Here is a 13,860-nt window from a genome sequence, read left to right as displayed (position 1 = left end):
GTCTTTTTGTCTTAAATCAGTCTCAGTGAGCGGCTAAGAGAACAACAACCAACCCTTTGACATTTTTATTGCTTGCAATGCGAGCATCGTTATAATTTTTTACTGCGTATGTCAAATTAAAAAGAAGAGGCGAAATCAACAGAGCATAGCGAACAAAATGACGAATTATTGCACAGCAGCGTAGCTAAAATTGATCGTGAATATAAATTGGTTTAAGATGCGATGACAGCTATCCAATCGTATAGCCGTGTAAGCTACTTTTATGTGCAGCAGCAGTAACCACTATGAACCGATGTTCTTTATTCTTCGAAACATCATCACCAGAGCAGCAAGTGAAAATCTCTTGTACAGATTCCAACCACATATCGTTGCAAGAAACAGCAACAGACTTAAGCTAGCCCAGAATTCTTTTTTCATTCGTTGCATGACAGGATGTTCTTTCAGCAGAGTTTCATTAGCACGTCCTCCGATGTTTTTGTGAGGAAATGGCTTGTTAGGAACATCCTTGCCGAGGAATTTGCACAACGGATCCCATCCCTGCTTGACGTTGTAGACTAAAAGCTTATCTTGGGGAGCATTCTAAAAATAAAACGCACATAAATTGAATTCATGTGTGCATTAAGGTTGGTTTGCTTTTTGAATCTTTTCCTCGGACTAACAAAGCCTTGATAGGTTATTTCTGGTAGTTTCGCATACTTGTAGAGGCTGCAGGGGTTCTAAGTTTTTTTTTATTTAAATGTTTAATAACCCTTTATGATAGCAGAACTGCTGCTAGCGTAACTACGCTCCGATGACACAGAGGTAACGAAATGAGTCTCAAGGAATTTCTTTATGTGTGAGTTTGAATTGCAGAATTTAGAACCAGAATTTTTGAATTGGCGTTATTTAGAATGAATAGATTTTAAATTCGTAAATAAAAATGAAGTGTGGAAAACTTGTTTGTGTGGAGGAATATGAAGCACCTTTGGATTAAATAAAAGGGCAAGCAATTACGTAATTTAAAATTTGCAAATTTCAACAATATGTTTACGATTGTAGAACAACAAAGGTGAACTCATGGTAAGATTTCGTCATAGAGGTAAATTGCGGAGATGTTGAAGAGTTGCTACTTCACAGCAACTTGAAACTGACGCTATTTCTTAAGTTATTGTTGATGAAATTGCCGATTTGACGTCATACTGTAATGTTTTGCTAAAACGGGCAAAATTGAAAGCCATCAATCGCTATGGAACAGAATCACTGGTGAAAGCTGCGGTGGGTTAGGGAGCGTTCAAATATTACGTAACGCTATCGAGGGGGAGGAGTGGTTATGAAAAGCGTTACGTTAGCGTCACATCGGGGGGGAGGGGGTTCAAGCAAAACGATACGTAACGCTTACGAGTAGGCTACGGTAGTTTATTTGTGCTGGCTGGTATCGTCGTTTGGATACTAAATTAAGCTGAAATCATATCCAACAGCACCTATTCAGCACCAACAAAATCTCTATCAAGTATCAACTACGGTACTGTAATTCCCGTAATTCCATACAGGTTCTAAGTGCTCAAAACCTCGCATTTCGAAATTGCAGGCAACATTCTTACATCACAAAGCTTGCTTTGATGTGAGTGAACAACATTAAGGTTGCCAGATGGCCTTTTTTTAGGCTAAATTCCAAAAATCTGGCCTTTTTAAATTGCAGTTGGCTTAAAAAAATTGATGCAAATAAGGCCAAAAAATCTGGCCTTATTTGGCCCTTTTTATGGCTGTAAATTTTAACCGGTTTAGAAAGTATTATTTTAAGTAAATTTCAAATAAAAGTATCACTTATCATCACTTAAAGCAGTGGTTTTCAATCTTTTTGGTGGAATGGAACCCAATGAAACATTCCAAAAGCTCGAGGAACCCCTGTTCAATAATTTAATTACCTTATGCAAAAAACATCATTTGATTAATTAAATTAAAATACTCATGTTCAGATTTATTTATGTACAATAAAAATACAAACTGTAAAAAACCTGATAGCCTACTGGCAAAACAAAATGATCTCTAACACGTTCACGGCAATTTGACCCACCGGTGTACAAACGAACTGTCTGAAAGAACTCCTTGAAGCGAAGAAAACATGTCGACAAAATTTGGCGGAAAAGCAGAAAGTTAAAGGTTATCGCACCACAAGAAAACAACGAAAATTCGGGATCGCAGCGAACGTGTTAAAGTGTAGAAAATTTATTAATAGTGGCAAACATAATCAATATTTGATTATCAGTGACGATCGGTGAGGGAAAGCAAGGAAAGCAGTGCTTACCTGAGCGAAAACTATGCAAAATATAATGACTGAATTCTAGGTTTAACTTCTTATTATTTTTATCAAGTCTATTTTAACTTGAAAATTACTGTGTTCGTGACTAGAATTACTCGTAACGCTTGTGAGTAGTCTAAGTCCTTACCAAACCGCATGTCTTGCCTATAAATGCCAATTAACGCAAACGCTTTTGTCAGAAACCATCACTGAAGCTCCAGGGAAATCAACTTTCAAAATTGCTTACCCTACATTGAAAAACGCCTTCGTTTTATCCAATCCTCAATCGTTTTGCAAAACGACACCAGCTGCTTAGCCAATCAGATGTGTTATCTGGTGTTATGGTTAAAGTTGCTTTCCCAGTGACGTCAATGCGTATCTCATAGCGGCTGCTTTTGGTTTCAGGCGAAAGGAATACAGCCTCTACGCATGAGTGATTTTCGGGCTTGTAACTATAGGCTACTGAGTACGCTGAAAATAAAGCTGGTTCTCTTACCAAAAAAAAACATAGATTCTACAATAAAACATGCAATTCCAAAGGGTAGGCTACATTAACCAACCAGTACTGAAACAGCACAAGTGTTTTTTAAATTCTTTGGATCAACAGACTGACATCACAAGTTCAGAGCAAACATACTTGTGTTCTTCAAGAATGGACTAAGTTATTAGCTTAATTTATAGGCTAATTATTTGCTCTTTACTAGTGCACCAGTCCAATGCATGTCGTAAATGCTTACAGATGACATTGACAATAAGTTTTTGTGCTCAGTCTAAAAAAGCAGCCAACATTCTAGACTAGTCCCAGTTTGATTGATTGATTGAATCTTTATCCTCGGACTGGGAAAGTCCGAAGATTTTGTTTTGGAAATGCTCTCAGAGCGCACCAAATTGGAAGTGTTTTTCAAAATTTTCTGGGGGAGGCCCCCCAGACCCCCCGCTGGAAGTGTTGCCTTCGGCAACACGCCTTCGGGCTTCGCCCGACGGTTACGCCCCTCGTGCCTACTACCTTGCTGCAGCATATTTCCAAGTTGCTTTCCCAATGGTTTAAGCCACCGAACGTCACTGTTGATTATATTTAAACAATATGCATATAATAATATAATAGACTCTCGGATTTGAATGTAAATGTTACTGCCAATTTTCTTAAGTTAAGCCCTCTGCGTTCATTTGTGACTCGTTTGTTAATATTTGGATTTTTTCTCTTTTGCCGACCACTGTACTAAAAAAGCCACCTGTTTTTGTTTCTCTTTTATATTGTTTGGCCTCTTTCGCATATGCGTTTGGCACCTGTGGTCTGTTTTCGTTAAATCAGTATCTTATTAGTCGACGATACAACGTCAGTTTTCATTGAATTATACAACCATTATGACCTATTCGTTTTTCAATAATTGTCAATCCTTGAGAAAGGGAATTCGTAAATTGTACTGTAAATCGATTTGTTTCATTCTACAAAATTGCTTTTCTCTGGACGGTCGCAAATTAAGAAATCTCAAAGTTACCTGTGTTTAAAAGATTGTCTAAAAATGCACATTAAAAGAACACGTGAAAACCAATTCAAATTCATGTGTCGTGTTGTTGGAAGCAATCTAGACAGAAGAAACTGACCAGGCAGTTCAATAGAGCGAAGGTCAACGACAAACAAAATACGTCACTGTAACGTAGCAATCAAATAGACAAAGCGGACGTTACATTTCAGTTTTTAGACATTTCAATCAAGAAAGTCGTCGTTGTTGACAGTGAGCGAAGTTGAATGTCAAGAAAATGGCAACAAATTCTGTAAAGGAGACAGACGTGGCAGATAAATCAAATGCCGAAGAATCAACAAATCCAGAACCCCAAACATCAAAGGTGACAACAAGATCACAATCAAAAATGCTCTACCAAGCAGAAAATGGCAGTCTGCACCCAAGCGACAGCACCAGCAAAGTTTCCAGCAAAAGCCGCTCCTCTACAATGAGCGCTAAAATTAAGAAGGCGGTAATATTAGCTCGATTGGAATCACAAAAAAGGATCTGCGAGTTGGAACAAGAGCAAGCGAAAGCAAGGGCAGAATTTGAAACAATGGTCCTAAAACAAAGTCAGCTACGTGAAGAACAAGAAAGAAAATTCCTGCAACAAGTCCAGGAAGCTAAACTAAAGGCAGAGCTCCAAGAGACAATTGCCCAACTTTCGGAAGAATCGGAAGAAGATGCTGGTGAGCGCTATAAAATGTCTAAAGACAATGTTGATATAAACGGACAATTTCAATCGAATTTAGCAACTAATGTAAACAATAATTCTGTGTATCCTATGTTATCCCAATTAACGTTGAGTGGCGTAGAAGCCAGGTCTAACATTCACGAATCTATTGTCGTTTCAAACAAAATTAATCCTTCACAAACAGTAACAAATAAATCGTTTGTGAGACATGAGCCGAGTACGTCGTATGCCCAGACCCCTGTACTAAATCAAATAAACAATAATCAATCAGTAAACTCGAAACAAATTCCAAATATTACTATCAACCCGTCCCCACTGTTGTCTGTAGAACCCCCAATCTTTGATGGAAATTCTGCTGAATACTGTGGTTTTATAGACGCATTTGATACGTTAATTGATTGTAATTTCACAGAGCCTAAACGTAAACTTTTTTATCTGTTGCAATACACCAAAGGCTCTGCGCACACTTTGGTAAAAGGGTGTCAATACATGCTTCCCCACGAAGGTTACACAAAAGCAAGAGCTTTGCTACAACAAACCTTCGGTCAAAAATTTCAAATAGCTCGCGCATGTGTTGATTCCGTCATAAACGGCCCATCTCTTCAAAATTCTAACAAGGATTCTCTAATCAAGTTCTCTTCGGAACTAACTTCCTGCATATGTACTTTGTCTGGCATGAATTACTTACAGAAAATGGACAACATGGATACCATAACAAAAATAATAAGACGCTTGCCAAGTGGCTGGTATTCTAGCTGGTTACGCGAAGTTGACGTAATTTTGCATGAAAGAAATCAAGAAATAAGCCTTTCAGATCTCTCACGGTACGTCTCGCGCAAAACGAGAGAAACGACCAATTTGGCATGCGATATTCTAAAATCTACTAAAAAACAATTCGATGATTCCAACTCCAAACGTAGGAGCAGCGTAACCTTTGCAACGCAAATAAAATCGTCGAACCATGAAAGGACATGCCATCTGTGCAGAGATAAACATTTTCTCAATCAATGCAAACAATTTCGAATGATGAATATTGACCAAAGGCTTAAATTTGTAATCGACAACAAACTCTGCAAGTGCTGTTTAAATGCTGGTCACTGGGCATATCAATGTAAAAGGAAGGACCCTTGCATAAAACTAGGATGCACTGAACGCCACACTACTCTCTTGCATCCCCCAGATGCAACACAAATCACCACAAATATCACACCTAAAGACACAACTCAAAAAATTAATATCAATCAACCTACACAAGCAATACGCAATGGGTTTGTCAACACACGAACAAATTCTCGCAGTCTGCTTCCCATAATCCCAGTAAAGGTTCGCCTGCAAGGAAGTAATCAAACTATCACTACACAAGCGTTTTTGGACAGTGGAAGTACAACATCTTTCATAACAAATGATTTGATAGAAAAGTTGCAAATTGCCGACTGTCAAGAAACTAATATTTGTACCATCACGCTAAACAACACTGGCAAACGTAACAAGGTAAAGGTGGTCACAAATGTCGAAATGTCAGATTTTGACGAAAACAAATACATTTCTCTAAGCTCTCTTTACTCCACTTTTCAAATTCCTGTTTCAAATACAGATATTCCTACCCTAGAAGACACTAAACACTTTCCAGAATTTGCAAACATCTCGATTCCCGATGTTGACGCAGAGGTAGGACTTCTTATCGGCAATGACAATCCGTACGTTCTCCAACCGCAAGAAGTAATACAAGCAAAAGGTGGCTATTATGCCATCAAAACGGCCGTTGGTTGGCTAGTGAATTGTCCTAACAACAAACAGGATCAAAGCAAAACTAAAAATTTCTTTACCAAAACTTCTACCCATCCAATGTGCGACATGTGCTTTGACGCTGTTGACTCAATTGTTAACTGTAAACCCGAATTATCTGTTCAACAAGCTCAATTCATGAAATCTGTTAACTCTAGTATCAAACTTTTGGAAGACTCGCACTACCAAACTCGACTTGCACCAATGAAGGCAATGACGATTCCTCGATTGGAGTTATCAGCTGCTACAATCTCAATTAGCTCTGAAAAAATACTACAAAGAGAGTTAAAGGTACCTTATCTTAATAAAGAGTCAATTTTTTGGACCGACAGCACAACTGTCTTGCGCTATCTCAACAACTCAAACAAAGCGTTTCATACCTTCGTCTCAAATCGAGTTCAACAGATTAAAGATGCTTCAACAATTTCCCAATGGAGATACGTTCCCACTAAATGTAATCCTGCTGATCATGCTTCAAGGGGTCTCTCAATTCCAAACTTTCTTCAATGCAATCAATGGAAAAACGGCCCTGAATTTCTATGGAAACCACAATCTCAATGGCCTAAGCAACCAAAATTTCTCGAAGTCGTGGACAATGACCCAGAAATTAAACAACCAAAGCAAACGTGTTTTGCAACCCAAAGCGAATCCCACTTTCTGGAAGATCTTTTGGGTAAGTATTCTTCTTGGTACAAGCTGAAAAGAATCGTTGCTTGGCTTTTCCGTTGTAAGCATAAATTTCTGACTTTAAGACTCACTAACCTTGCAAATAAACAAAATGCCCCAGCACACAATCTTTGCTTGTCTCCAGATGAGCTCACAAAGGCACAAGACTTTATTTTTACCTTTGTTCAGTCAAAACACTTTGCCAACGAAATCAGCCAACTGAAAGCACAAAAGCCATTAAACAACTGCAGTAGCTTAATAAAATTCGACCCTTTCTTAGAAAACAATTTACTAAGAATTGGTGGCCGCATCAAAGCTGCACCTCTCAAACACGATGCAAAACATCAAATTATCCTTCCAAATCGCTCCCAAATAGTTCCTCTCATCATTCAAGAAATGCACGACACATTTGGTCACAGTGGCAGGGAACACGTCCTGTCTGCCCTGCGCAAAAATCTATGGATTATAAAAGCCAATTCAGCAGTCCGCAAGGTTTTATCCAAATGTGTTGATTGCCGCAAAAGAAGCGGAAAACTCAGCACACAAAAAATGGCTGATCTTCCTAAAAACAGATTGACACCAGACAAACCTCCATTCACCTATGTTGGTGTAGACTATTTTGGCCCATTTATTATTAAAAAGGGTAGAACAGAACATAAAAGATACGGTGTCATTTTTACTTGCCTTGTAATAAGAGCCGTACACATTGAAATCGCAAACTCTCTTGACACTTCATCTTTTATACTCGCTCTACGACGATTCATCGCAAGAAGAGGGCAAGTAGAAGAAATTAGATCTGACAATGGTTCAAACTTTGTTGGTGGTGAACGAGAAATGAGAGAAGCCATCAAATCATGGAACAACAGTCAAATCGAAGATGCTTTAACACAGAAAAGCATCAAGTGGATCTTTAACTCTCCAAGTGCATCCCATCATGGAGGTGTGTGGGAAAGACAAATCAGATCCATTAGGAAAATCTTATCAGCTATCTGTAAAGGCCAAACTTTAACAGATGAAACGCTGACTACCTTCATGTGTGAAGTAGAAAACATTATTAACAGTCGTCCACTTACAAAATCGTCAGACGATCCTAATGATATGGAGGCTCTCACACCGAACCATTTGCTTCTTCTAAAACAGCAAATAAACCTTCCTCCAGGCTCATTCACAAACAAAAAAGAGCTTTACTCTCGAAAACGCTGGAGACAAGTCCAATACATGGCCGACGTCTTTTGGACACGGTGGGTAAAAGAGTACTTACCTTTGCTCCAGCAAAAACAAAGGTGGACCAAAAAATCTCCTAATCTGACTGTGGGGGACATAGTTTTAATCGCAGATAACACACCCCGAAACAATTGGCTCATGGGTCGCGTAATTCAAACGTTTCCCGACAAAAATGGCATTGTCCGTAGCGTTAGCGTTCAAACTAAACAGTCCTTGATTGTCAGACCAATTCAAAAGTTATGCTTGATCGTTCCTGCAAAACCAATGTAAATTTGTGCTGATTTTGTTTTCTCATGTTGTTTATACCTGTGTATTTGAACAAATGTACGAGGCCTTAAAGGGGAGGGAATGTTACTGCCAATTTTCTTAAGTTAAGCCCTCTGCGTTCATTTGTGACTCGTTTGTTAATATTTGGATTTTTTCTCTTTTGCCGACCACTGTACTAAAAAAGCCACCTGTTTTTGTTTCTCTTTTATATTGTTTGGCCTCTTTCGCATATGCGTTTGGCACCTGTGGTCTGTTTTCGTTAAATCAGTATCTTATTAGTCGACGATACAACGTCAGTTTTCATTGAATTATACAACCATTATGACCTATTCGTTTTTCAATAATTGTCAATCCTTGAGAAAGGGAATTCGTAAATTGTACTGTAAATCGATTTGTTTCATTCTACAAAATTGCTTTTCTCTGGACGGTCGCAAATTAAGAAATCTCAAAGTTACCTGTGTTTAAAAGATTGTCTAAAAATGCACATTAAAAGAACACGTGAAAACCAATTCAAATTCATGTGTCGTGTTGTTGGAAGCAATCTAGACAGAAGAAACTGACCAGGCAGTTCAATAGAGCGAAGGTCAACGACAAACAAAATACGTCACTGTAACGTAGCAATCAAATAGACAAAGCGGACGTTACAGTAAACTTGCGGAACCCCTAGACTTTAGGGCCGGATTTAGCTGATGAGGGCCCGGGGCACTTTTAGATCGGGGGGCCCCCGTGCGAAACACCACTTTTACGTATACAGTAGCATCAGTCCAGTACTGCACAGCATTTTGCAGAAACTTTAAAGGCCAAAAGGAAAAAAATAACAACAACATTATATTTTTTTTCACATAGGGGGGCCCTTCAAAAGTCGGGGGGCCCGGGGCAACTGCCCCCTCTGCCCCCCTAAATCCGGGCCTGCTAGACTTACTGGTGGAACCTTACGGTTCCGCGCAACCCTGATTGAAAACCACTGACTTAAAGCCTGAACTATACCCGTTTTAATTACTACAGTAAGTAGTGACATAGAGAGTAGAGAATGTGTTAGCTGTGGACAAGGTGGTTCTATTGAGTTGAACCGGGTGGGCTACTAAACGTTTTCAGTAGGTACATAACGTTTTAATTCCAAAAAAAGAATATAGCTAAAATTTCATGTCTCAACGTAAGCTTTAAGTGCATACAAACCAAGATATTTTATCAGCACGTGTTTCCACGTCATTATTTTGATATAAACTGGCAAAGCGGGCTTTGTAATGGAAAAGCGTCACGTGGGGGAGGGGGGGGGGTTGACAAAAACGTTACGTTGGCGTCACATGGGGGAGGGGGGGGTCAAAAATTCGGAAAAACAGCGTTACGTAACATTTGAACGTTCCCTTATTGGGTTGAAAACGATTTATCCATTATTTTTGTTCACAGCACGTGAGTTTTTTAAGGAGCGCAAATATTATCGGAGAACAAACATTTTGCACAAGTTTGAAAACTATCGATATTCATCACGAGTCCAGTCCGCAGTTCCTACAGAGCTTTTGAAGCAGGGCCGGTTACCGAAATTGACAGAGTGAAGTTTCTAATTGTTGAAGTCTTGTTACCAGGGAATTATTCCATCCATTAGGTGCCGCTGAATGGAAAGCAGTCCAGAATGCGTTGATCAATCGCACACCACGAGAGTCGAACAAGCGCTGCTTGATCTTGAAGCTTCTTTGTTCACGAAGTCACCCGCAAACCAACTACAAGCTCCATTTATTTTTATTGCCCCGATAGCTCAGTTGGTTGAGCGCCCGACATGATCTATAAAAAAAACGCAAGATCAATAGGCGCTGGTTCGACTCTCAGGATGTGCTTGAGCAATGCATTTCAAGAACTGCTCTCCATTCAGCTTTAAAGAAGTGGAAACTTAACTTTGTCAATCTCTGTGACCGGATATACGTCAATGGTTCAAAACCTGTAGTTTGCATTGTTCAGGTATGCAAACAAGCGTGCTATACCATCAAAGTGAAAAATAACACTTGTTATAACATAGCAGGAACTTAGAAGTTTCATAACCGTGCATCCAGTATATATATATATAAAAAAAAAACTTTACAGGCATACGTCAGGTCAAAGGTAATAGGTATATTGTAGAATGGTAGCATGAAGGCTGCATTATTCATGCCGATTACAAACGTTTTTGAAGATTAATTTTGTTCATTTTCTTTTCTATTTTCTGTGTTATCCAGTGCAAACATTTTAAGGAGGTTTTCATAGCATATTGCACTATTAGAAGTAGCCAATCATAACTGGCCACTATAGCATTACATAGGTCGACCACAGGAAACAGTGATAGGCTTAGTGGGGTGATAAATATAAAATATGGTCATACTACGATACATTCAAATATCCTTTAATCTTGAATAATAATTTGGTGGCTTACCAGAAAAACTAACCTGCTTCACATAAGCATTGTGTTGGCGATATCTCTGCTTTAGAAGCAATTCGTTCATTGTCATGTGAATCCAACGTGAGTTGGCTTCAGCTCCAAAAACAGCAGGCACTGAAAGTATCAATAATGTCTTTGGGTAGTTCTCTTAAAAAAAAAGCCAAAAAAAACTCTACGTACATAGATTTTGCCAGTGAGTGAAGTATTGTCTTCCCAATGGAGTTATTGTCATCACGAGCTGAAAGAATCGTCCGGTGAAGATTTCTTTTATTTGTCCACAAAAACTTTTGTACCACACATCTTCATCTGACCGCTCTGTTAATATTATCTGTTATCAAAACGTATTATTAATTAATGGTAGGTTAAACAATGTTTCCAAACAAGAAAATCGATTAAACAGCATGCTTAATTCTATACCCTATAACAAATGTTGGAGCTGGTATACAAGTCCCCCCTCCTCGGTAACTCATGACAAAGACAGGACTCAACCAAACATATATGGTGAAAGTACTTTACCTTTGCTTTACTGTTCACCCTCTTCAATCCACATGTTTTGGTCAATTCCTCTTTGTCATGAGTTGCCAAGGGAGAGGAGGGACTTGTATACCAGCTTCCAAATGTTCTATGTTGATTCTATGCTAGTGTTTACGACAAGGTGGTAGTAATCTTGTAAAATAATTAAATATGCACAAATTATTTTATTTATTTTTTATTGTGGTTTCTTCGTTGTACTACTATGCAATAACTGAATGAAAAACTACAATAGTATTGTATGTTTTAACAGTTTAGCGGTAACTAGGCTTCAGTAGCAGTTATAATATGTAGCCTATTTCCATGTCTTAAATGCTTAGAAATCTTACCTTAGCTTCTGGAAAAGCCCAATGAACTTCTTCCCAAAAACGAAACACAGGAGCATCTACAATAGCATCTACGTTTTCATACATTCTTTTGAAATCAGAAACACTTCCACCTTTTAACAAGATTTTGTTCCAGTCCTCTCCATGGTACCAAAAGTGTTCAACATAATCATAAACATCATATCCAAGTTCAGTCAGCGCAGAATTCATAGTCTTTGTACCTGTCTTTGTATACCCAGCTAATATCACTTTCATTTTTCACTTGTATGGGGTTTCCAAGCCAATCGCTTTTGCATTGAGAAAACGTAGTTTAGCCTATTCAATAAGCATTTTTAGCTGAGTTTATTGGTGAATTACAAATAGTATGGACACTAGCCACAAAAATGACTAAAAGGGTAACAATAGCCAATAATTACCCTATCCTTTTTTTTTTTCAGAACATTGCGAACTCCCAAAGGAAAATTACATATCAGCAGGGTGGCCAGACAGCGGAACCAAAACAAGCCAAATTCAACTACTACCAATAATTTTGTAGTTACCAAACCTGGTTGATTTTTTATTGATAACAAATTGTTAGTAACAATTCCATAAAATGAAACGCTTCTGTTCTACCCGGTAATAACTAGAACATCACACAACTCAGACGAAAGAGAAAATTGAAAAAAGAAAACTAATCGGGAAAAATCATGGTTTGCGAAAATGAGAGAATTGAAAGTAGTTACTTTTAGCGCCAAAATACTCGAAAGTGGGACTTCAATTTTCTCTTTCGCCTTAGTTGTGTGATGTTCTAATCTAGACGTTACCGTTCTATCCAAGTATTTGGGTAGCCACTTTAACAAGTCGAAATTCTACCACTAGACTTGACTAGAATGAAACCGCCAACCAATCATAAGCTACGGTTTAAGTGACTTAAAAAAAGGCGAAAAAAAGATGATAGAAAGCAAATTAAGTGATGGATTTTTTGTCAGCTGGTTCGCTTAAGGGTTAGGGCTAGAAAGTAGTCATTTCATTGACGCGGGTTCGATTCCCACCACTGCTATTGCTCTTTTTCTTCTGTAATTACCAAATAAAGTTCAAAACAAGCATTAACTCTCCTGATGAGTGCTAGAAAGGTCACAATTAGACGGTAGCCTCTTATAACATGTTCTGATTGGTTGGCGGTTGCATTGTAGTCATTCGCAGTGGCAGAATTTCGACTTGTTAAAGTGGCTACCATGGCCACCTAAAGATGCGGCCTGATTTGTCACATTTTGCAGAAATTTCCAGGTTTTTCTAACTTTGGGTGAACGTTTAAATAAATTTTTCTAAAATTTTGATTTTTACGGTTTCTTTATTCTTTTCCCCAGATGACACAATGGGTTTTAACATCCTCACATGTTGAAAAACAAAGAAAATTTGATTTCGAAGATTTTAGTCAGACTGTTAATTTTCAATAACAGTCTGATTTTGTGTTTTTCAACTTACTTTTTCTCATTTGCTACTGCTTCCCCAAGGCAACAAAAAAGTTTTATGTCATTAGGAAACCGCAAAAAGTAAAAACATCTCAAAAAATGTCAGTCAAGCACTTGCAGTAGCTGCAATCAAAATCTGCAAAATGTGACAAATCAGGCCACATCTCCAGGTGGCCATGTGGCTACCAAGTAATGCATTATAGCAGTGACGTTCGGTGGCTTAAACCGTTGGGAAAGCAACTTGGAAATATGCTGCAGCAAGGTAGTAGGCACGAAGGGCGTAATCGTCGGGCGAAGCCCGAAGGCAACACTACCAGCGGGGGGTCTGGGGGGCCTCCCTCAAAAATTTTTGAAAAACACTTTCAATTTGGTGTGCTCTGAGAGCATTTCCAAAACAAATCAAAAATAAAAGTCTGTCAAATTGTGCTGCGCCTATGTCGTGATCATACATCCATTTAATGTTTAGAAGTCATGAACAATCTTAATTTTAACGTTGCAGGACCAAAATCCTGTGTTAGACATGGAATAATAGTTGTCTAAATGTTTAATTCGTCATGAATGTTCATTCTCAGGTATTCAGTTAAGCCTACACTACAAAAACTAACACTAAGGCCTAAACATTACAACCGCAAGCAATTTGTACAAAAAGCTGGATAAGTTTGCCTCCTGCGTATAGAAGCTTAACAAACTAAATATTGCATCCGCACCTGAACGTTCATTGGCGAA

At 38.5% G+C, this 13,860-nt stretch overlaps 1 protein-coding gene across 1 annotated transcript; it reads right to left on the bottom strand.

The window, feature by feature from the left end:
* Positions 1-49: 49 nt before the first annotated feature.
* On the bottom strand, positions 50-12,270 carry LOC145774288 (uncharacterized). The gene is made up of 4 exons (XM_082585491.1): positions 11,687-12,270; positions 11,007-11,154; positions 10,834-10,940; positions 50-579 (listed from the first exon to the last, which is right to left on the bottom strand). Exons 1-4 carry the CDS (start codon positions 11,936-11,938, stop codon positions 283-285), a joined length of 804 nt encoding a protein of 267 aa, XP_082441617.1. The 5' UTR covers positions 11,939-12,270; the 3' UTR covers positions 50-282.
* Between the last annotated feature and the right edge of the window lie 1,590 nt (positions 12,271-13,860).

Source organism: Aplidium turbinatum, chromosome 7 (assembly GCF_918807975.1).
Source record: "Aplidium turbinatum chromosome 7, kaAplTurb1.1, whole genome shotgun sequence".
Classification (NCBI taxonomy): Eukaryota; Metazoa; Chordata; class Ascidiacea; order Aplousobranchia; family Polyclinidae; genus Aplidium; species Aplidium turbinatum.
Note: the sequence above shows the minus strand (reverse complement) of the source record. Positions and strands in the feature narration are given on the sequence as shown.